Source organism: Conger conger, chromosome 3 (genome assembly GCF_963514075.1).
Source record: "Conger conger chromosome 3, fConCon1.1, whole genome shotgun sequence".
NCBI classification, from domain to species: domain Eukaryota; kingdom Metazoa; phylum Chordata; class Actinopteri; order Anguilliformes; family Congridae; genus Conger; species Conger conger.
The window spans coordinates 20,188,268-20,212,995 of record NC_083762.1 but is presented as its reverse complement, the minus strand read 5'-3'; the positions used below and the strand labels follow the sequence as shown (position 1 = coordinate 20,212,995).

At 39.3% G+C, this 24,728-nt stretch overlaps 1 protein-coding gene across 1 annotated transcript; it reads right to left on the bottom strand.

Annotated features, from left to right (window-relative positions):
• Positions 1–281: 281 nt before the first annotated feature.
• LOC133124851 (uncharacterized) lies at positions 282–7,354 on the bottom strand. Its single transcript, XM_061236384.1, has 4 exons — positions 7,152–7,354; positions 2,700–3,302; positions 1,711–2,341; positions 282–1,333 (listed from the first exon to the last, which is right to left on the bottom strand). The coding sequence occupies exons 2-4, from the start codon at positions 2,922–2,924 to the stop codon at positions 606–608; spliced, it is 1,584 nt and encodes a 527-aa protein (XP_061092368.1). The 5' UTR covers positions 2,925–3,302; positions 7,152–7,354; the 3' UTR covers positions 282–605.
• Between the last annotated feature and the right edge of the window lie 17,374 nt (positions 7,355–24,728).

The following is a 24,728-nucleotide window of genomic DNA, read 5'->3' as shown; positions in this document are numbered from 1 at the left end:
CATTTCTACCATGCTAATTAAAATGTAATATATCTAGCTAGTTAAAGATTTCTCTGCATTTAGCCAACCCCAAAACAGTAATGACATTACTTACATGGAATAATTGTACCAAACTGTAATAACTAAATGTGCATAGGGCAAGACACTGTAGCAAGGTCACAGAAATGCTACAGCAGAACTTAGTGCTAGAAATGTAACTGAAGTGCAACTGCATCCAGGAACATACTTTGATCCGTGTGGTGCATACAAAGGCCAATAAAGTTGTAGACAAGATACGGGCATATAATTTTGAGTGCAAGCACTTCAGACATTTATTCACTTGTTAATTTCCCATTTGCATACCAGAGTAACATAAACACTTGATCAAACAACCGTATGCATGTATACACATTAGTTTTTTGTTTTTTTACTTTTCATTGAAATAATCAAGTAAACAAAATTTTATTCAAATGGAAAATAGTTAAAATGTAAAGAAAATGTCTATTAATTGTATATTAAAAATAATGCTTTTTTCGCAATTACTTTTATAAAGCTAGCTGCAACCTCAACGGAAGCCTGAACTGTCATACATCAGAAAGCAGCTATGCGAAAACACAAGAATGAAATCACCCTTCAGACAGCGGAGGTTGGGATCGCACCAGTAGCTTCAATGGGATCATAAAGGGATTTAAAGGGCAAAGGGCTGCTTTGTCAAAATTTGATTTCTCCTGTTCAATATCGTGCGAATGAGTAGGTATACTTTTACAATTTGATTTGCTTGTTGCCCCTTGGACAGTTTTATGTTGCAGTGGAGATTCTACTGTTGGATTATCTGCTGTCAATACTGTGGGGTCTTGCATGTCACTTCTGGTCATGCTCATAGGCTGAAATCCAGCTTCTGGTTTACTGCTAGATACTGGCAGAATTGTAGAGCCCTCACTCTCACTGGTGTAGTCCCCTTTGTTGTTTTGATCAGCTTGCGATTCTTTATCCCCTTGTCCACTGCCATGTCCTTCCTGATGGGCAAGTGTCTGGGCCAAGGCATCAGAGTCGCCCATTTCACTGGAACAGAAGGCTGTGCTTTCAATCACGGCATCGGAGGACACCGACTGGTCAAGCAGTTCTCCTTCCTGAGTGATGGAGATCTCTTTCTGTAAGGATGCGCCTGGTGTGTCACCTGCCTGAGCAAGTTGGGACCGGGCTTCTTGACCGATGCTTATTGGCACAGAGGGCTCCTTAACAGGAGCAGATAGGTGATCGTGTGCCTGACGGAGGTGGTGTTGCAGTTCCACACAGTTGAGCAGGGGGATCTCATCTGGAAGGGACAACAGTAGGTCCAGGACCACAGCAATCTCTGAGAGGAAACACATTTAAAAAAGACATTCAAATGAAGTAGAGACCCATATGCACAGGCAGTTCTAATTTGTCGATTAGTGATTGCAAAAAATATTTTGGCTTAATTTTGAAACTGCAGCAGGACAAATTAAACTTAATTGAGTTAATGGGAAACACTGGGATTTGTTAGTTAAGGTTCTTTTGTTTTACATTTATTTGAACTGTTATATTTTTCTAAATGGATTTTTCAGCGGTACCTTGGCTGGGACACTGTCTTAGCATATTGATAAGCCTCACAGAGTTATGCACAATCACCTTTAAAATTTTGTATATGTCTGGCTGGTGCAATTTCCACCTGAAACGTATTGTCAATTCATACATACACAGGCTACTTACCCATTGGAGTGAGAGGGGGCATGTTGCCTTGCTTGTTCACAGAGCTCAAAAAGCGATAGATATTCTCAAAATTCACATCAGAATCTGTGCGCTTCTGGGTCTGTTGATCAGATATTGGCCTACTAGGAATAGAGGAAGAATGTTCTTGCCCCTGGATGGAAATCCTTGTGTTTGAGCCAGCTGCTTGTTCAGCAGGCTGGCTGGAGTTTGGGGTTGCAGTGGATTGACTAAGGCTGGCTGGAACATGATTCAGAGGAGGTGATGTGGGGCTGGGTGAATTGTCGGAAATGGACCCTCCGTTGAGTTTCGTGGCAGCAGCAAAGTTTGAAAGGGAGGACTGTGAGTTGCAGGGTAAATAAACTATATTGGGACTGGCTTCTGTCTTTGAGGATGGAAGCAAGCCCTTCTGACATGTCACACTTGGGCTTTCTGGTGTCTGACCAGATGACAGCTGAGTAGATGCGTGTGCCCTTGGAGTCATGCACATTGAGGATGTCGTTGCCGGTGGTCTGGCCATGGGTCTTAATGTAACTTTCTGGAGGTTAGATGGGAGCTGCTTGGGTGTGCTGAAGGAGCGAGGCGGGTCAGAGTTAAGGAGGCTACATGGCTCAGTTGCAGCAATCACAAGCATCTACACAGGGAAAGAGAGAGACTGGTTATTAAATATTGGCAGGAGGTGCATATCCTCACAATAACTACTGACTGGGTGTTGTGCTGTAAACTAATCAGTGGGGGAAAAACCATAGGTGAAAATACACAAATTTCCACATAAAAAACTGGTCACCTTAACCTGGTAAACAATTACAATCAACTGGCTCTGAATCTGTTTAAATCACCCTTAAAACAAAATACTTGAGCCTTGGGTGTCTTTACTAGTCTAATGTTCTTTTTTTTTTTTTTTTTAATGTATTTATTAACTTTTTTAAATAAAAACTATAATGATGTTTGAGGGAAAATCATCATGCTACCTGACCATGCTTATACTGCACCTGTGAGAAAGCAGATGAAATGGCAGCCTCTTGTGACCCGGCCATTTTCTGTGACATTTCAGTCAGGTACCTCCCATCATAAACATCCAATGAGGAGGAGCCACTGCAAAAACCTCCCCCATATATCCACACCATCACAGTGAGGTTGTGTGGCCATGGGGACGCTGGGACCCAGACGTTTAGGTACAGACAGTCCTCACTCATTTCCCGGTTAGGGTTCCACATCTCGGTTCCAGGGAAGCCGGGATACGAGTTGTCCACAAACTGGAAACAGGCATTTGGATATGAGCTGGCATCAAAGATGCCTGTCCAGAGTTCTTTGGGCTCAGCTCTCCGGAAGCGCTTCTTCCCAAAAGGGGGCTCAGTGTAAGGGATGCCCAAGAAAGCTGTCACATGACCTTAAAGACCATGCACAGGCATGCGAATACCTCAAACGCGTCCCTGGTGGGTTGTTGCAGTGAGGTCATTCTCATTTTGAGAAACGGATGGGGAAGGGAGAAGAGAGAGGAGGAGGAGGAAGGGCAAGATTAAGAAGGAGGCAGTCTCCATGATGTTTTATTTTCAGGGAGTTTTGTTTTTTTGCTGAGTTGAAGTGTTTTCTTTCTGCAGAACAGGAGAAAAGAGAGGCACAGATTGATTATGGAGTTATAAATAAAAGCACATAAAGTGCTGAAAAAACCAGAAGAGGGAAAACAGGCTTGGAAATGAAGAGGTTAAGAGTCATAAAGTTAAAATAAAGTGGATAAAGATGGAAAAGAAAATAAGAAACATTAGATCAATGGAGAATGAATCACTATGACAGGCCCTGAAATCCCAATCCAAAGCCTTGGATAAACAATGTCATTATTATAGTAAGTCTCACCCCACATCAACTTTGTCACCCACCAAACCACCCACAAAAAGTGCACACAGAAACACACACACACGCACACACATGTATATACACACACTGTTGTTGTTTGTGTTTTGTGGTGTTGTGTGGTTGCTGTGGTGATGGGATTAGTGTAGGGGGCACAGTAGGGGATCATGGGTCCACAGACTGGATGGCAGCTGTGCCCTGGCTATTTCTGCTCCCCATCCCACTTCAGTTGTGTCGGGTCCTATTTTAGGGGTGTAATTTCTCTCTATTGGTCTCTCTTTGTATGCACTACCTCCATTTACATACTTTAAAAAAATGTTATATGTATCTGACAGTACCCTAGCAGAAACACTGACAGACAATTGTCCAAGCACCAGATTACATTTTTTTCGATGATACTTTTTCATCTACTGTGATTTGAAACAGTAACAACCACTTGAAATTACAAATGTGGCCACTAGTACTAACGGCAGATCAGAACACAAGTTCACATCCATGCACAGGCCGGCTCTAAACGTTGGGGGGTTTTTTTTGCCAACCATCATGAACGCAATGAGAAGAGTTCCATTGTCCCATAATCTTTTCTCTTTTGTTTTCTCTTTTTCTCTCAGTTGGTGCTCCCTCATATGGATGGTGCCCTCAGCAACTGCCTATATCATCCATGCTTAGAACCAGCCCTGCATGCACACATGCAGTGAGTTAAAACTTTTCCATCCATCATTAAGAAAAATAGCATTCTTTGACTTTGCACTGTACAAACATTGTTAAACACCTTAAACACTAATAAAACCTACGTGAAATTTTTTTAAATGATATTCAACCAGGAAAGAAGTGTGACGATATAAGCCCAATTGAATTAAAACTGGCAAGGAGTGGCGCAGGTCAAACTAGACATTTTCATGACATTGCTGTGACATTGTGACAACATCAAAACACATTGTCATTAATCCTGCAATGCAGCAGTGCTGAATAAGATGTACCAGGTGTACTATGATACAGGCCTTGTGTACATAGGATAAAGAGGGCGAAGATAAGAAGAGAGAAGATTAATCGAGAAGAGTACGGGAAACTGAGGGCCGGAAATGGGGGTGAGGGGGAAGGGGGTGAGGGGGAAGGAAGGGGGAGGTTGGTGTCCTGTATCAAATTAGAACCCAGAATCTGTGTATGAAGTTTACAGGGGGATCAATTTCAGTCTGGGATTACACACTGTCATGTACACTATCAAATACTCACATATCACCTCCCTCATATGCATATACATATTGTCACACTATAACTCATGTTGGATATGTTTTCTCATTGAAAGATGTCCTCATTACAAAGGACGTCATACAATGATTACATCAGAAATTTTATTTAATACATGGACAGATAAATGGCTCATTCAACATTCAAACACTGACAGTTTGATAAGTGGCATGGGAATCACTGGAATTTTCCATTTCGTGCTTAGTCCATCTAATATTTCACACATGGACACGCTGCCTGGACCAATGCATTTGCTGTTACTATCATCACTTAACTGATGAGTTTTTTTTTTTGACAGTCATCTATTATTTAAAACTCAGTCCAGCATATAACCCATTCACCCTAACTATATTTTATAATACAGCAACATCGCAGCCAAATCCAGCAAACAATTTGCCTAGTATGACACCTTATGAAGCTATCTACAGCACACCAATAGCCAGTCACAGATAGTTGTTGATGTAATGTTGTATCTGTTAACAAGCTTGCAAACATTAGTTGATCTCTTCGTAATACCAGTATTGTAACCTACAAAACAACAACAACAACTACTAGGCAATGTATTCTTTGTTATGCTTGTTTTCTGGTTTTCATCTGAATAGCTAAACTAGCAGCACAGAAGCCACTAATAAATATGTGCCCAGATTGGTTGCCTAGACAACCATGTACAGTATCTAATAGCAACTTGGCTAGCACAACTCTAAATTCAGCATTGAAAGCCTGAAGACATACTGGACCCAATCCCGATAAAGTATATTTTTAATATAGCTTGTCAGATATATTGTCTAATTTCATATCATGTGATAAAATTTGGAATAGTTATTCATTCATTCAATGCATATAGTCAGAGACAATCCTCTCTTCTACTATATATTCAAAAGCTTGTCTATGAAGTTTAATATGGAATCTTGATTGGTGTGGAGCTCCCTCTCGTGACCCTTTATTTATGGCATTGGTATTGAGGAAGTTGTATATCCTGGCCAGTTCATTAACATGACTTGCATTAACACACTTCACTAATGTTAACTATCATAAACCTAATTGAACAATAGCAAAAACAGCGTAGCTAGCTACAGTGTCTAGCATATGCCTAGCCAGATGACTTGGCTAGAAGGCCAAGAAAACTAGAAAACTTCTAACAGCATTTTTATAACCTAGTGCTCCTACTATCTTATTAGTAGTAGTAATAATGATAGTATTTGTTTAAATACGCTGAAACTAACCTATTTTGCCCCCAAAGTTCTATACTGCCTCAAATGAAATTTTACTCTATCACACAATCACACACACATACACACAGACATACGCATACACACACAGAGATTCTCACAAGCACATGCACTCATGTAAACGCGCACACACACATAAAATAGCAAGTATTCCATATTTGTATGCAATGGTTCATGTGAATGTGTAGGAATTTCAGATACAATTGTACAAATTCTAGAGTGTAAATTTTTGTAAAAGTGAGGTAAAGCAAACTCTCTAGCTTGATAACGGATAAGTTAATGACTTTATGATTGAGTTGCTCTTATATTGATAGCAATATTAGCTGCAAAATAATTTAAAGAATATATTTTATTCTGCCATATCATTTGTGCTCCCAGCTGATGTTCCCTGTCGATGTATTTCCATTTTGACAGTTTCTGCTAAGATACATGGGCACACAAGTCCACCCATGATTTAGTTTTTGCTTAATCGTCGCATGGTCTCTACAGTAGACTACCGATCCACATGATGTCATCTTTTAAAATATAGAGCCCTGTCAAATGGGAGCGACAGTGCAATGCTGGACATAAAATTATGCAACATCGCCGCTCATGACCGCGAATGAATGCTTGTATCTGTCCGATGCAATTTACTGCAATTTACCAGCCTCGGTGAAATCGCGGTTACTGAACAACAACGATAGGTAATAATAGGCCTAATAACACATTTAAGGTCGCACTTACAATCCATATTTCTATGGACTGATACATACGAATTTAGCTCAGTTTATGCCAAAATCAAAACAATTTACGTGCACTGTACATTCTAATCGTAATAGATATATCAATTTCTAACTAGTAGTTTAATTTGGAGTAGCGATATGTTAAAAATAATGTACGTACAGAAATGACAGACATCTTCTAACGAAGAAGATGCGCGCAAGCACACAGACACATGCAACTACATGCAGACACTGTGACATACGTACACACGCTCAAACACTGTTATGCGAAATTCTAAACACTCTTGCGTCCATTTTTTATACTTTCCAGTGTAGTGATTCGAAATAAAAAGTTGCCTTTTGTCAGCCATATTCTATATCTATTTTGAAGTACAGTCGCATGTATTTACTGTACCTGGAACCTCCCGTTGTCAAACCGACTGAACCTAGTTGTTTTCCCCCCCCAAGGCTTGCCTCCCTCTTTTCTCCGTCCTTGAACTAGGCAAGCCGGAGCTCCAAATGGGGTAAAGAGAACGGGGTCAATAACCTGGCACGATGGACACAGAGAAAATGTGAGATTTATGCTGCTTCGTTCCGCACTGTGACGATGTGTCCTACTGCAACAGTGGCGGGGGAAGACTGCCCATAATAAACCCTTTACAATAAAAAAACAGAGTACTCTCGCGAGAGAGTTGTGGCTGGGTATGGCTGCTGTAAGGACGTGCGTCGTCCCTGATATACTTATTAAAGTGTTGTATTGTTGAATCTCGCTATACGGGTTCTCTCCCTTCCTAAGTGCAACACAACATTTGGCGACGAGAGAAGTCGAAAATGATATACGACAGATACCACTGTGTAAAATAAATCGAAATTGATTGTTGTTGATTGTACTCTTAAAGGGTTCTGATTTTCTGCATGTTTACACTAGGACTCGGAACTATACTGTCCTCTCAGGTCCTCTTTGCACTTGTTCTTGTGTTTAATTTGCACTTTGTTGTACATCGCTCTGGATAAGAGCGTCTGCTAAATGCCATGCAATGTAATGTAATGAAATATTACCTCTCACGTATCATATACGAAGAGTTAATTTGCAAAAACGGATAAAAGCCTCTCTTACAACGAATAAACAAACAGCTGTTTGATTGATGCTCCCTGGAGTGCCTAAAAAATATGATTTAGGATGATAAATATAAACGGAGATGTTCTTGTAAAATAATCCCTCAAATATGTAGACGAATTGTTAAACAATACTTCATGTTATTAAATGTATTCTCATAAATAATATGGTGAACAGTCGGACAAATTGCGCTGCACTGATGCCGTTTACAATGCGTCAGTCGGGCAGATACGAGCATAGTTTCATATATTGTTATCATATTCATATATTATGTGTTTATTGTTATACATTTTTGTTCGTTTTATCTCTTAATTTTGTAACTGTGTTTTCAATGGTGCTAGACAAATAACGTGTATTATTATTATTATTATTATTATTATTATATTATTATTATTATCATCGTCATCATCACATTCGTTGTGCAGAACTGTTCGTCATTTACAATAAATCAGGATAATTCCCACACCTGTAGCTTTTCAGAGGCAATCAAATGGCTGAAATCCCTTTTCTTGGCCTTCTTTTCAGCGTTTGCCATTGTCGTCTTCGTGAAATGCATATTCATTAGGGGTGTTTCACTGCCTATTTATAGGCAACTGTGGGCGGGACATGAAGCTGGCAAAGTTGCGCCACACTTAGAGTTGATTGTGATTTATAAAGGAAAACTGGCGTGGGACGTGCGTATGCACTGTTTTATAAATCAGAATATTTTTTATAATATATTTCATGCTTACGCAACCTTTTGACGTGAATCCTAAGCACAGTTTTATAAATGAGGCCCACAGTTTCTCATTTCTCCAGTTAATGTGCGTACGCATGGGTCAGAGTTTCCGTGGAGGACCGCACATTTTTCGGTCAAGTTCGTTTTTTATAAATGCCAAAGTTTGCTTAGAAAGTGGCGTACGCATTCTTTTGTGCCTACGCAACGTTTATAAATGAGGCCCTTGGTGTTAATGTTGTTGGCATTGATTATCTGTCTCGTCTAGACTCAAAACCCAATGCCACTCCCCTCAGCCACAATTAATTCTCCTTGATTCAATCAGGACAATTACCAACATAAGGGAGACAGGCAGAGAGGGGCAGTAGTAAAGAGAGAGAAGCAGTGAGGAAACAAGGACATGGATATTTGTCTTAAAGGAGAATGGCGTGTTTATTAAAAAAAAAAAAAAAACAAGGCACAGCATAATTGCTTTGTCCTTGTAGTACTGTATCTACTCATTATGCTAGATTGTGTATCAAGCCTTTTGTTTTGGTTTCATTGCAGAGAATGCATTGCAGATGCGTGACTTCACTGAAATCTTTCCTGATCCTGGGCAAGAAATGTATTATTGGACAGTAGAATGCAATGAAAAAAGACTTCTGAATGGAGAGGCTTTATGTTTACCTATAATCACAACTATAATTGTCATTCATTTTAAAAATTCAGTTTTTGTTACCATTTAAAAGGAAACTGTAGGGGAGAATTCACAGAACAAAAGATCTCCCTCCTTAAAGCATGATAAACAATCACAAGTCAAAATCAGACTATGACATGTACCCTGTATAGTTTCAAACTGATTAACTGCTAAATTGTGCTAGAATTACACAGTGAGCCAGCTGGGGCGGGGGAGGTGTCTCAAACTGTGTAGTCAAGGACACGGGCAAAGCGAGATATGCCTTTACAGCTGATTTCTCCGGGACTCTCAATGTTTTATGCCAGTGTGTATCTATTTGACCTAGAACATTAATTCTAGCTGAGCTTATGAAAACGAAAGAAACCACAGTGAAAACTGTTGAAATGAGAGCAAAGAATGCAACGTACATTTACTCCCCAAGAAGAGGATAATTAATCAAATATTTAGTATGTCTGTATATTAGAAAAGCATATTAGAAGTGAATATTAAATCAAATATTTAGTTTGTCTGTATATTTTCAATGATTACTGCTGCTTAGTTCGTCTTATAAAAGCGAAAGATACAGAGTGACGTGTATGGATGACGTGTGTGTTAGAGGGGGGGCATCCAAAACTTTATGAGGTCTGGTAGTTTGCCAAGAGCAGGTGTGGGGTGAAGTGAGGACAGGGGGAGTCCTGAACTTTGTTCATAGTTGGCAGAACGCCCTGAACTTTGTACAGAGTTGGCAGAGCATAAGGACCGTTGGCAATTTGCCACAATGACGTTGTGGGAGGAGCGTTGGGAGGAGTTACGATAAGAACAGTGTGGGTGATTTGCCAGAATGAGGTTTGAGGAGGAGTTGTAGGTGGAGTAACTGTGTATAAAATGGGTGTAAAAATGACAGTCGGGGTTCAGTTCTGGAGAACTGATCCGGCTTTATGCACTGCTGCTAATAAAGTCTGATTTTCCTGAAGAACTTTTTTTTTCCTTTGTGAAGATGTTTTTCAACAAATTGAAGATTTGGACTTTGTCGTTTCCTAGACACGACAAAACCTCATATACGTAGATATTTTACATTGAAGTGAAAAATATTTATATACTGTATTTGAAGTAATTTTGTTGAGTTAAATTAGTAAGTTGTAGGAACATGAGGAGCAGAACCCCAGTGCTATGGATAATTCTTTCGGAATGTCATGAACAATTCAGTAAAAATTATGCTTTCTTTTTGGTCGTAAATTGAGAAGTGTTTTGATTCCATTTGATCAATCTCAAATTCCTGGACTTCCTCGTAATTATGTTTTTTCTTCTCATTACATTATAGGTTGAACACAAATACAAATTTGTGGGAGGAAACCGTAGTACCTGGAGGAAACCCATGCAAATACGGGGAGAACATGCAAACTCCACATGCAAACTCCACACAGAGAGGCCCCGGCTGACCGGGATCCGGACCCAGGACCTCCATGCTGTGAGGCGGCAGTGCTACCCACTGCACCATCCATGCCAAATATATGTATATTTCTCTTTCTGTATGTCCCATGTTTTCTCTTTAGTCCTGGAATTGCTGAACAAAACAAAAAAAAGAAAAGTAAACTAAAGTAAAACAAAAAAAAATGCATAGAAGCAAAAAATGAGAGAGAGAATAATGCAAAGCCTGGCTGAAATACATACAGTGTGTATGCCAAACCCTAGATCTTTTCATACAATATATTATACAGTATATTTGGTCTTAGATGTTTATATTTTTCTGCATTAATGTGTCAATAAAAAAGAGCACATTTTAGATTTCCAAACATTCATTTTTGTTTTGTATTTCACTAAATAAAGTAACATACTAAGTAATAGAATACCTTTCAAATAACAACTTGATCAAGGCTGTCTGGAATTACCTAGAGAGCCAGAAGCAAGTGAGACAGCCTGCAGAAGAACTGTGGCTAGTTCTCGAACATGCTTGGAACAACCTACAGTACCAGCTGATTTTCTTATAAAACTGCCGGACAGTGTACCAAATTAATGCAAAGGTGAAGGATGGTCACACCAAATATTGAGTTGATTTAGTTTTGAATTATTTTCTGTTCTTTATTGTAAAATGTAGAACCTTTTTTTAAAGCATAGCTTAGCTTAGTACAGAATATTTTGCAGGTGCCTGAGACTGTAAAAAAGACAGTACTGTAATTAGATAAATTATTTAGGTGAAATAACAGGGTTGGGAGATGGACTCTGTGCACCCCTGGTTTTGAGGGAATAATCCCTGGTATTTATTATCCTAGTCAATTGAAACAGGTTGGAATGATGCCCACTCGAGTTATTAGAAGTGGGTCAGACCTAGTATACCTCTAGCCTCCTGCTACAAAGTGAATATCAGCTACACATGGTATCCAATGTTTATTCTTCTGTCAGAATGCCAAGGATAACTTTGTAGCTTGTTACAGCATTTCATTTTATTTTATTTGTTTGTTTTTTTGACAGAATGGTTACAACCCTGTCAATGAGAGTATCAATGAGAGGGATAGAGCATTTCTCACTAAATCTTGCATTTTAGAAAAGCCTGGTCTGGGTTCACTGGCCAAGTGGTTAGAAGGTCTATCCTGATACTGGCTTTTTCTTGAAATGCTCCATAGTCTCTCCAAAAAACTTTTCTCTCACTAATAACAAAGATGGACAAAAGGGGTAGTGTCCTATTAAGATGAAGCCCAGACCTTGGTATGGATCAGAAATTATTTCCATACACCAGATGCTTTGAACTCCCCTTTCCCCTCAATTTTGGACCCGCTCTCACACACAGCTTCTGAAAGAACTGTTAGGAGCTATATTCTTGCCACATCAGCAAGGACTGTGGTGGGAATTTTAATTTATTCCTGTAAGAAAACACTCAGAGACATAGACAGTAAATAAAATCCAATCTTTACTATGCGCATAGGGTCCAAGTTACATGCAAAAACAAGGACAAAGGTTCCAGGACCTTTGTCTGGATATATGTAGGCACAGAGCGCAACAAATGTACGCCCCTTCATTAGTATTCATTAATATTTCTGATAATCAATATTCAAAGACAATCCACCGCTCTTCTCCTTACTATAGATTGTTTATTCATATCTCCCCCTTCAATGTACGTCATGCAGATGTTCTCAAAAACATTGAAGCATGACGTGTACGCAGGGGCCTGTGCAATTAACTGCGCGTCTGAGAATAATCTATCTTATCTTGTTTTAACTCCCTACTTCTAGGAAGATAATCTCCATAGTAGCTTCCGTCATGAGGTATTATGTTTTTGGTTCTGCAGGCTCTCAGGCACCAAGACAAGATAATTCAGTACACACAGTTAATGGCTGTGGCCTTGGAGGCCCATGGAACAGACAGGGAGAGACATCTCCACTCACACAGTTACAGAAAATAATATTGAGTAGCACAAAGCAAGTTATGATAATAGTATAAGAAATTAGTAAAGGATAAGCAATTAATAATATGATAAGTAATTAATAATGAAATAATCACATGAATATATAATTTCAACAACAAGGACTGCAGGATCCAAATATGCTTAATGCACTGAGAGGCAAGGTGGAAGAAGAAGGGAACAAAATAGCTTTCTCAGGGTGATCCATAAAAGGGTCATTAAAGGAATCAGTGTGCTGATCCAGGGCTATTATCTAATTGCTGGTCTGTTAGTGATTGGCTGGACACATCAATCTCTCCTGCTCCCCCTCCTTATTACTTGCCATCTCATTACTCATACAGAAATTCAGAACCCTTGAAGAGTACAATCAACTTTCAAACTAGTATACCACAGTTGGCAGCTAGAATGCAACAATACAACAGCCAATAAAAACAACAATACCTATACAAGTAACGATATCTATACGTAAGTGCCATTGTGAGTTGGGGAGGGAAAGGTGTAGCCTGAAGAGATGGGTCTTCAGTCTGCGCTTGAAGGAGGTCAGAGACTCTGCCTTTCTGACAACCACCGGGTGGTCATTCCACCACCGTGGGACCAGGACATTACCTTACATTACATTATTGGCATTTGGCAGACACTCTTATCCAGAGCGACGTACAACAAAGTGCATACCCATAACCAGGGGTAAGTGCGCTGAAAGACCCTAGAGGGAAGTACAATTTCAATTGCTACCCGTACAACAAAGATAAGGACCAGGGCCTATTTTTTTTTTTTTTTTTTTTTAATCAGCAAATAAACAAACAAACAAACAACAAAGCAAAAGTGACCAAACTTAACTATCCAAATACTGCTTACCTAGCCAACTGAAAATACCGAAACACTACGTAAATCACAAAGACAACAATTAAGGTTCCCAGGGAGGTAGGGAGGGATGGGGAGAGGTGCTGCTTGAAGAGGTGCGTCTTCAGTTTGCGCTTGAAGGTGGGGAGAGATTCTACAGTTCTGACCTCAACGGGGAGTTCGTTCCACCACCGTGGAGCCAGAACAGACAGTAGTCGTGAGTGTGAGGTGGCGGTTCGGAGAGGGGGAGGTACCAAGCGGCCTGTGGAGGCTGAACGAAGGGGTGGCAGGGGTGTAGGGTCTGATGATTTTTTGTAGGTAAGCTGGGGAAGACCCCTTAACTGCTTGGAAGGCTAGCACCAATGTTTTGAATTTGATGCGAGCCATGACAGGCAGCCAGTGGAGGGAAGTAAGCAGGAAGGTGACGTGTGAGTATATGGGAAGGTTTCTCCGGATGTTGTACAGGAAGAACCTGCACGCCCGAGTCACCGTAGCGATGTTCTTGGAGAAGGATAGCCTGTTGTCCATCACCACTCCAAGGTTTCTTGCACTAGGGGATGAGGTCACTGTGGTATCCCCTAGTGAGATGGAGAAATCAGAGAAGGGAGAGGTCAAAGCAGGGATAAAGATTACCTCCGTCTTACCTGGTTGAGCTTTAGATGGTGGTTGCCCATCCAGCTCTGGATGTCTCTCAGGCAGGCGGAGATACAAGTAGAGACCTGTGTGTCTGATGGGGGGAAGGAGAGAAAGAGTTGGGTGTCATCGGCATAACAATGATAGGAGATGCCATGAACAGAGATAACAGTGCCAAGGGATCATGTAGATGGAGAAGAGGAGGGGTCCGAGGACTGAGCCCTGGGGGACTCCTGTAACAAGGGGGTGAGGGGTTGACACTCCTCCAGCCCAGGACACCTGGGAGGACCGGCCAGAAAGATAAGATTTCATCCGCTCTAAGGCTGTGCCACAGATCCCTGTAGATGCCAGGGAGGCTAAGAGAATGGAGTTGGTGACCGTGTCGAACGCCGCAGAGAGGTCAAGAAGGATCAGGACAGAGGAGAGAGTGTTTTGAATATAATGCATGTTTGCTCTCAATAATTGTAATGTCATTTGCTTTTATATTTATATGAGTTATTCATATGAGGATATGCATGCATTTAGAAGTGCCTAAACAAGTTTAAATTGTGTAATCAATCAGTTGAATTGTCACAGCGGGGGGACAGAGGAACCAAAAGCAGACACAGGGGTGTAGAAAAATGGCAGGTTTAATAGCAGGAGGATAATCAAAAACAGGCAGCGTTCAAAAACTGGGAGATCAGTCCAAATAAGGCAGAGGTACAGAGATCCACAAAAACCAGAGAAGAGTCCAGAGAATCCAGGAAATAAAAATCAACAAGACAGAATGCCACAAGGGCAAGGGCTCAGGAACAAGGAGGCTAGAACAGGGGTAAAGGAGTAAAAGGGGCTTGGGCCTCGAAAAAGCAGGATATGACAAACTAGCAATGTGCAACAGAGAAGGACAGGTATAAATACACGGGAATGAGACAACCTAGGCGGGGCATGGGAGTGAGGGCAGTCTAACATCAGGTGAGAAACAGGAAGGGCAGCAATACAATAATGAGGGGGAAACGAAAACACGGACTGGATTCACAAAGACACACATGTAATACAAACGGCTCTGGAGTAGGGAGTAGATAATTGCCCAGAGTTAAGGAACATAGGGATAGAGGAGAGCAATTTGTTGTACGGGTAGCAATTGAAATTGTACTTCCCTCTAGGGTCTTTCAGCACACTTACCCCTGGTTATGGGTATGCACTTTGTTGTACGTCGCTCTGGAAAAGAGCGTCTGCCAAATGCCAATAATGTAATGTTATGTAATGGAGAGCAGGTGTGAACATTTCACTGAATCAAGGCAAGCAATTTATGGATAGAACAGGGAGGCGGAATTATAGAGCAATATTGAAGTCGGGGTACAGTTACTCTGTTAGTTACGTGATTCAATTACAAATACCCAAAACTAGTTAATGTTAGTTTGTTAGTTGGACGAACATATTAGTGTGTTAATATAATTAGTACTGAACAAATTCTATGTTAGTTGGGATTAGTATATTCGTGCTATCAACAAACATGAAATGGAGAGAAAGCAGGAAGTAAGAACAGCGAAACAGAAGGAATCATGGGAATCATTGGAAATTCAAAAGCCACCCGACTAGCGAAGCACGCAGACAGGGGAGTGACTCGGGATCAGAAAACATTCAGACACAGAAATCACAGGGGAAGACGAGTGCAAAGACTGATGAATGTAAACAGAAAACCAGGCATGAATATGAAAAATAATAAATTAGAAAAATACCAAATTAACTAACAGACAGAAATCAGGATCATAACATTTTTTTTAAAATTTGAAAAAACCCCAAAGAGATCATTTTTGTAAATATATCAATTTTCTCACTCTGACTACCATAGACAGTATATTGGTCCCATTCCACATATTATTTTTCTTCCCAGGCCTGATATCCAACAAATTAAATCACCCCATGACCTACCATGTGCTGTAATGCTCCTCAATTCAGCATAATAAGATATATCATGACCTATCAATCAATTCCTCTGATAAATTCGTTTATTTTGGTGTTAAATGAAGTGAAGTGTCAAAATACATTAAAAGTTGTTGTTTTTTCTTTTCAGTGAAATAGCTGTGATCTTTTTCAAATTTTAATCAGCCAAGTGTGTAAAGAACATCTGTGCCTGGAATCTGGGTAGGCATTCATTGCCCCCTTCAGCTGAAAAAGGTTTGGTTGCCACCCAGTGGTCATGATGGAAAATGCAATTCAAGCCTCAGACATTGAAATTGTAAACAACACATGGTTCTTCAAGCCATGTTACTTTTTTTCTCCAAAATTAGCCCTGCAATTGAATTTTAATAATCACATCAAATGGGGTTTGTTTATTTCTTATAGACTCACAGAGGAACCTACTTTATTACATCTACTTATTCATGTGATTATCAAATCAGCCAATTGTGTGGCAGCAGTGTAATGCATACAATCATGTAGATACGGGTCAGGAGCTTCAGTTAATATTCACATCAACCATCAGAATGGGGAAAAAATTTGATCTAAGATTTTCATGCACAACAGTCTCTAGAGTTTGCAAAGAATGGTGCAAAAAAGAAAAAAGAAAAAAAATACATTGAGCAGCAGTTCTGCAGACAGAAATGTATTGTTAATGAGAGACGTCAGAGATGACTGGTCAATGCTGACAGGAAGGTGACAGTAATGCAAATAACCACACAGTACAACAGTGGGCAACAAGAACAACAAGAGAATCTCTGAACACACAACGCACCAAACATCTAAATGAGTAGGCTACAATACCATATACCATTGGAAAGCTAATACTGTCCTCTATGGAGTTAATTTAGTGCCAATATTATGTGCATGCATTTCAGAACTCATGTGCTTTGTGAACCCTAAAACACAATTCTCACGTTTTCTCTATTTCCTTATTGTATTTATATTACTCTGGGGTCGGACTACCTCCAAACCCTTTTGCCAAAATGCCCTGAATTACATCCCCCTTCATGTCACTTATGCCAAACTTTTCCCTTACTGCATCCAGCGCCATCCTGATCCTCTGATTTTGTTTCAATTTCCCCTGCATAATCACCATAGCAATGAAAGCCAAAAACCATCTTCTATCCATATTTATTTCTTTGTCACCTTTCCCTTGTTCTTTCCACCCTATTCCATCTTGAGAAGCGCATGCTGTACATTTTCTGGGCTTTAACCCTATCAACTATGCCCCCTTGTGGTTGAGTTATAGATGTCCCAAAGTATTGTTAGATTCCTGTTCATATAATACAAAAAACTGTGATGTAATAAAACCACAAAACAGCAATGCCAAATTGTTACAAAGACTCTCCGCCTGCAAGCATAGAAGATTAGATGCTTATCAGCCTCTTATTTGAAAAGCAGGACAATAAAACTCTACCCTCCTCCTCGCCATTCTCACGGTTTACACCCCTCAACTTGCGACTCAGACAATAAAAGTGTACTCTGATAATCCTTGATACCATTTCTCAATGTCCAAAAATGTTCCAATGCTGTATAAGAACAAACATATACAATTCAGACGTTCAGAAACACTTTTTATTTTTATTTTTATTTCATATCCGGCTGACATATTTCCAGTTTTGTAGAAATACAAGTTTGTTTTGCTAATTATTTGATACAGACGAGTATCCCATCTGGTTATGAAGCTACTACTGTTTTCGGATTAATGTTGAAGCTTATTTCATAATCCGTTCAGCCATTTTTGTGAAAACTATATACTTGCTGGGACTATGCCGAAGCGAATGTCGTCTTGAACTATTTATTTTTGTTGTGGAAATGTATTGCTAGGTCATTTCAGAACCAAACTAATGTAAAACATGGTATGCTTATTGTAGGGGTTGCCTACCCTTTCCAACAATATATAATGTATCATATTCAGGTGACAGACAGTTTAGGAATATTGCTGCATTCGCATAGTGGAATGAATATACAGACGCGCGTCATTACAGGATTTGGAGTTGCTAATAGATCTATGTTATCATTTTTTTCCCTCTTGAACCAAACTTAATTTTGTTCAAAATAACAAATCAAATTGAACGTGAACAAGAGTGTTTCTTAATTCATACCTGCAGTCCATAAATATTTGGACAACTAATATGTGGTTTAAAATGCAGACTGTCACCTTTCATTTGTGGCAATTTAAATCCATATTGGGTGATCCATGAAGAAATCACATCACCTTTTTACACAAAGTCCCTCCATTTCAGGGGACCAAAAGTAATTGGACATTTGGATTCTCAGCTGCATGTGCATTCCATACTACTGCCAATATCCTCTGCCGGGTAATATTGACCCAAAACAAATATAAGATAAACATAGTACGCCAAACCCTTGCCATTATTGTACTGGGAGGGTCGCTGTATGATACACAGAGCAGTAAAGATTACTGTGACCACAGTCATTGACCTTTAGTAGGTGCTCATGAGGGTTTTTACACAGATTTCCTCCGCTTTCTGGAGAAACTATGATGAATACCAGAGTGTGGACACTTCAATTTGGAAAATCTTTTTTTCATTATTGTGTACTTACTACAGATAAACCTACAAACCTAAAATGTCAGGGCTCGCATCAAATTCAAAACATTGGTGCTAGCCTTCCAAGCAGGTGTTGTACAGGTAGCAGTTCAAATTGTACTTCCGTCTAGGGTCTTTCAGCGAACTTATCCCTGGTTATGGATATGCACTTTGTTGTACGTCGCTCTGGATAAGAGCGTCTGCCAAATGCCAATAATGTAATGTAATGTAATGGTACTGGCTAACTCGGCTAACAGGGCTCTGGTTAACCTAGTTTTTAAATAAATACATACATTTTTTAAATAAACCTTTGTGCAGGACTTTTGCACTGACATGTCAGTTTCGCTTTGAATACCTGACCAGTCTAAAAGCAGTTCTATGTGATATTTCCTCATGTGTTAGAAAGTTGCACACACCTTTTGTGTTGGCGCGTCAAATTTGACCCATGTTTTAAGCATAAAATTATTAAACTAACTTCTTATCCATTCATAACCTATTAATTGTGGCCAAAGACATGCAGGGTGTATTCCTGCCTTTCGCCCAATGTAAGCTGGGATAGGCTCCAGCCCCCCTGCGACCCTGTTCAGGATAAGCGGGTTAGAATATATATATATATATTTTTTATAACTGAATGAAGAGGTCTGGCAGGGGTGTAGGGTCTGATGATCTGAAGCTGGGGCAGACCCCTTAACTGCTTGGAAGGTGTTCCAATGTTTTGAATTTGATGCGAGCCATGACAGGCAGCCAGTGGACAGAAGTAAGCAGGTGGGTGACATGAGAATGTTGGGGAAGGTTGAAGACCAGACGAGCTGCTGCATTCTGGATAAGTTGGAGGGGTCTGATGGCGGACGCTGGGAGGCCAGCCAAGAGGGAATTGCAGTAGTCCAGGCGGGACAGAACCATCACTTGGACCAGGAGCTGGGTCGAGTAGGGGGTGAGAAAGGGGCGGATTCTCTGTATGTTGTATAGGAAGAACCTGCATGACCGGGTCACCGCGGTAATGTTCAGTCTGCTGTCCATCACCACGCCGAGGTTCCTTGCACTGGGTGATGGCGTGAGTCATCACCAAGGGAAATGGAGAGATCCAGATGGGGAGAGGTATTAGCAGGGATGAATATCATTTCAGTCTTACCTGGGTTGAGCTTTAGATGGTGGTTGTCCATCCAGCTCTGGATGTCACTCAGCCAAGCAGAGATACGGGCTGAAACCTGTGTATCTGATGGTGGGAACGAGATGAAGAGTTGGGTATCGTCCGCCTGAGTAATCCTCAGTAAGCCCTTCCCTGGGAAATTATTGTAGTGGGAGAGTCACTGTATGACACGGTGAGCAATAAAGATTACTGTGACGACAGTCCTTCACATTTAGTAGGTGCTCATGTGTGATTTCCTCCTCCGGTCTTTCTGGAGGAACTATCATAAACACACCTGTGTGGACACTTCGATTTGGAAAATCTTTTTTTCTTTGTTGCGTATTTGAGGATGAGGATGAAAAGGAAAAAACATAAAACAATAAAAGAACAATAAAAGTTCAATAAAAAGGTCTTGATAGAGATTTTTTTAAATTATTATTATCACAGTCGATTTCAGAAGTATTGACACCCTTAATAAAAATGTAATACAGTCTATTGGAAAACTATATTCTTTTATTTAAATACATTTGCTCTCATGTTTCATTATTATTGGCACAATAAACATAACATAACAATTACTGTAAATAAAACAAACAAAGTGAAATTGTCAGCAATATTTAATTTAATTTATTTAATCTCAGTCTAATGGAACTATATTGTGTCATTCAAATAAGCATTCAAAATCCCATTGTCAACCAATAGTACTAAAGCTAAAAGGTAAAGAACCATCAATTCAGAAGAGACATATGGTAATTGACTGTCACAAGTACAAAATAAATAAATAAACGGTGATACCACTGTAAGAGCAATAATAAAATAAGAAATAATAATAGTAAAATGAGAAGATATGGAACAGGTGAAAATTGCGCACTGTCCCCACAGATTTATAAAGCTGATAAATGCCCCCCCCCCCCCCGAATGACGGCTCTTGATAAATCCAGTTTGGTCAGGAAATATAATACTGTGGAGGGCCCTTTCTAGTCTGTGGGAGAATAACAATTATAGTAAATAGAAACATAGGCATACATAAGAATAACACAACTGCCAGTGCACTTGTCTATGTGTCCTTTGCTTGTGTTATAAAGAACAGAATGTAATTTCTGAACTTTGGGAAATGAAGCAAAGCCCCATCCTAGACTCTGCAAATGAAACATGTGACATATCTTGCATAAGTTTATAGGGCCATTGCACAAAGAGGTACTGCAACACGGCTACATCACTGATTAACATTCAAGAAGGTTGTAAAAAAAAGAAAAAAAAGAAGGTTGTAAAACAGGTCTCCTGGAACAGTCAGAGGATGTCTGCCAAGAAACTGATTGTATATTTGGATTGAATGCAAGGATACGTAATTACTTTTACAGTAGTTACAAATGATTCTAGCCTAAAACTTATCTTATCAGGATTCCAGCAATGTTTTCATTCAGTGGAAAAAGTTACTGATCTACGGTCATCTTTGGAGTACATTTCAAAGTTAGAAGATTCAATCCTTGCCTTTCTATAAGAAACCTATTCAGAGAATGTGAATTTCTTCATGTTAATTACCCAAAACCAGCCCTTTAACCTCAAGGCTTCTTACATCATTGTGTATTAACTGCTATTAATAAAAAGATATTAAGCTTGCCTTTTGTGTTGCTGGGTAATGATATCATTTGTGGTGTGGTATAGGTCAAGGTTGTGGTAGATCAGGGTTGTGGATTGGTGTTGTTTGCAAAAGGGGTGGGTGAAATTATGACTTTAGCATTGTCACTGGTAGAATGTTCAGCCATGATATGCCTTTTAACAAAATGGAGATGCCCTCCAAACATTCAAGAATCTACTCCTGGTATAATTCACATTCCATTTTCATAGCCAATTTTGTAAGTAAAAAACACAAACTTGAGGAAATCAGAATCTCACACATTCCTTTGCCATAAATACATCTTACCAGTTAAGCTACCTTCTTATCTTACCATTGCTGTTACCATTGTTTAATCAATGATACCCATCCTGCTCATTGGGGCTGAAGGTCACAGCTGTGGTAGGATATACCTGACTTTACCTGGAATACCTGTACATGTGAGTGACTGCAGCGTGCGTTTGCTCTTGAGCGCTCTGCTTGCCATGGCTTCTATGTGGCCTATTGGATCTTGGATATCTTTGTCCATCCTCCTATATTTCAGCATAGGTAAGACCAAAAAATTAATTAGTCAAACATGTTCATTAATCATCATTATGTTTTCCTAATCAATCAATCACAAATCTCACTGAAATCTCAAAATATTTTGTGTTTACCTTCTAACTGTTGAACATGATGAGATAATAATTTGCATCAGGCATGGTTTTAATGGTTTTAAATGCACTGGCTGAAAGAAATTACATCAAATGAATTATGACATTGTCATATACTCTGAAAGCTTAGTGAAAAGAGATTCCAACATTATAATTTTGCTAATGCATTAAACTTCTATTTTCAAACTTGCCTGTGGGTCTTGTAATGGGTCAATGAACTAAACAAATAGAATTTGCAGAGAATTTGCTAAAAGACCTTATTACCAATTTTCCTGATTTAACTTCATGGCTATTTCCCCGTGTTTGGATGGACTATCTGTTGTGTCTTTGTAATATTTTGTTTACTTTTGCCCTGTAAATACTATTGTGTTTGACTTGATTCCTATGGAAGCTTATTGCAGCAAAAATTGAAATGAAAATGAAATCCATAAAATGGCAATGTAATTCCATATTTCAATTTCAATTTCCCACTCAAATAGAATAAATCAATTTCTATTCGACATTGAACTACTTCCTATGATTATACAATGATGGTGTCAAAATGTTAATTTAAATGTAACTTATGCTGTATACATTTTCAGTCTCTAACCAGGCATCTGAAATCTCATTATCAAACTCACTATATTATAAAGGTAGAAAAATTCAAATGGTAATTCAAGTATAAAAAGGAAAACAGCTCCTCCAGTCTTTGCATTAAAGCCATTCATGCACTAGGCAAGAAGAGTGTCAAAATTTAAATGAAAATGCAATCTGTCAGACATGTCATCAAAGCGTGGCAACATCATGCCATTGAGTGGAAGTTGCGGAAACTAATATGGAGTAGAGAGCACCACATTTATTAATTTCCCCCATAGGTTTTATTGGAGAAACTCATGACTTCTACCTAATTAAGGAAATTACAGTTCACATTGAACAGTTTGGGAAATACATCAAAATCTTTAAATTAGCATTATCATTTGAATAAAGCTATTCATAAAGCATGAGAATCCTTTTAAATGAAATGTCAATACTAGTACATGAAATGGCAAATGTAGCATTATTGAATTTTAATTTTGACACAAAATGTGCATATATGAGTGCAACATTTAAATTCAAATATCAAATTACATTGTGATTTTACCTATTTCATTTTCATTAGAATTTTGGATGTGATATGCTTTCATAGATTCCTGACACCTGTGCATTTCTGCCTTCTGGTTACATTCTGATCACTGTGACATTGCTTGTACTGAAGGAGGCTATCGTTACATGCAAGATAGGCCTACTTCTAATATAGTTGACATTTTCGCTCCAATTTTCTTGTGGACTGCTTCAAGGAGTCATTTTACCGAGAAGTATGATTATTCTGATGAAAAAGTATTTTTAGAGGGGCAACCATATCAAATGTGCTTCAGAGTTAACTGGTTAGTCAATTGATCCAACGATATTTAATTGGCTTTTTTTCACTGTGGAGGAATGACTCCAGGAGTATATTTCAAAACTTTCAAAACTGATATAATATGTTTAATGATATGCTGTAATGATAGGCTGTGATATGAATGGGCTGTATTCCTAGATTTCAAACATAATTAGAAATGATCAACAACCATGGTCAATAATAGATGTAAATGCTGGTCCGAGGAGATAGCCTGCAACATGTTTAAATCACTAACAGTCACAACCTTATCTGCAGAAATAGCAAGGCATGACAAAGGCACAGGGCGATATGTCTGACTATGCATTACATTATATGACATTCTAGTCATTTAGCAGATGCTCTTATCCAGAGCAAAGTACAAATCAGAACCAGGGACAGGTGCACTGAACACCCTAGAAGGAAGTATAGTTCCAAGTCTTAAAGTGATCAAATACTCCAGATAAAAACTTGAACCCTTGTAAAATAAACAGATAGCTTGCAGATAGCATGCTACTCCTCCCACAGCTTTGAGAAATCCCAGGCAAGATATATATCAAAACGACCGGAATATATGGGAATCGATGGGAAAGACTTTTCTCAATTCTGCGACATCTCGTTTTCTTACGAAATGCGAAAAACCGACCGATTTTTGCCCATAGGAATGAAAAAATAATCTCACAAATTGATCAAACCCACCCCTCTTTGGAGCCACACCACTTCGTCATACTTTGTCGCAGAAACGTGATTAAAGGTTTAAACGGGTCACAAGACTTTGAACTGAGTTGGTCTAAAGACACTTTTTGATATCTTCTACGGTTTTTACAAAATCACAGTTTATGTTTTATGAAATTTTTGAGATTTTCAGATTTTATAATGGGTGTGTATTGCGTGGCTTTAGAGTACGGTAACATCACCCACTCTAGCATTCAGCCCTTCTAAATTACATTCTCATCTTACTCCCACAGCTTCTACTCTACAACAACAATTTATACATCAAAATGTAGATAAACTTGTCCTCTCTCATTCAATGTTACTTCCATTGAGATTGAATAAATCGCCCAAAAGTGCAGAGAGTGCCGGATCCAGCTCTCATTGACTCCAATGTTATCTGAAGCGTCAACTGCCGCGTAAAGTAGGCACAATATGGTGATTTATAAACTGTCACCGCTCCTGCATTTTAAATCCTACAGACACATCTCATAGATCGGAATCGCCATTGAAGTCTTGGGTCGCTCAAAATACAAAAATAAATCTGACTTATACTTTTGAAGATACATGGATTTGTTCGGCACCAGCGCCAGTTAGCTTCACCACTAGCATTCAGGCCGTAAGCAGTTAAACATTTACAC

What these genes read in the sequence shown, in the direction of transcription:
- LOC133124851 (XM_061236384.1), bottom strand. Translation starts at nt 2,924, where the DNA reads ATGTGGAACCCTAACCGGGAAATGAGTGAGGACTGTCTGTACCTAAAC. An exon ending in TTTCATCTGCTTTCTCACAG is followed by an intron (nt 2,342 to 2,699) that starts GTGCAGTATAAG and finishes TTCCCTGTGTAG; the next exon opens with ATGCTTGTGATTGCTGCAAC. An exon ending in GCCCCCTCTCACTCCAATGG is followed by an intron (nt 1,334 to 1,710) that starts GTAAGTAGCCTG and finishes GTTTCCTCTCAG; the next exon opens with AGATTGCTGTGGTCCTGGAC.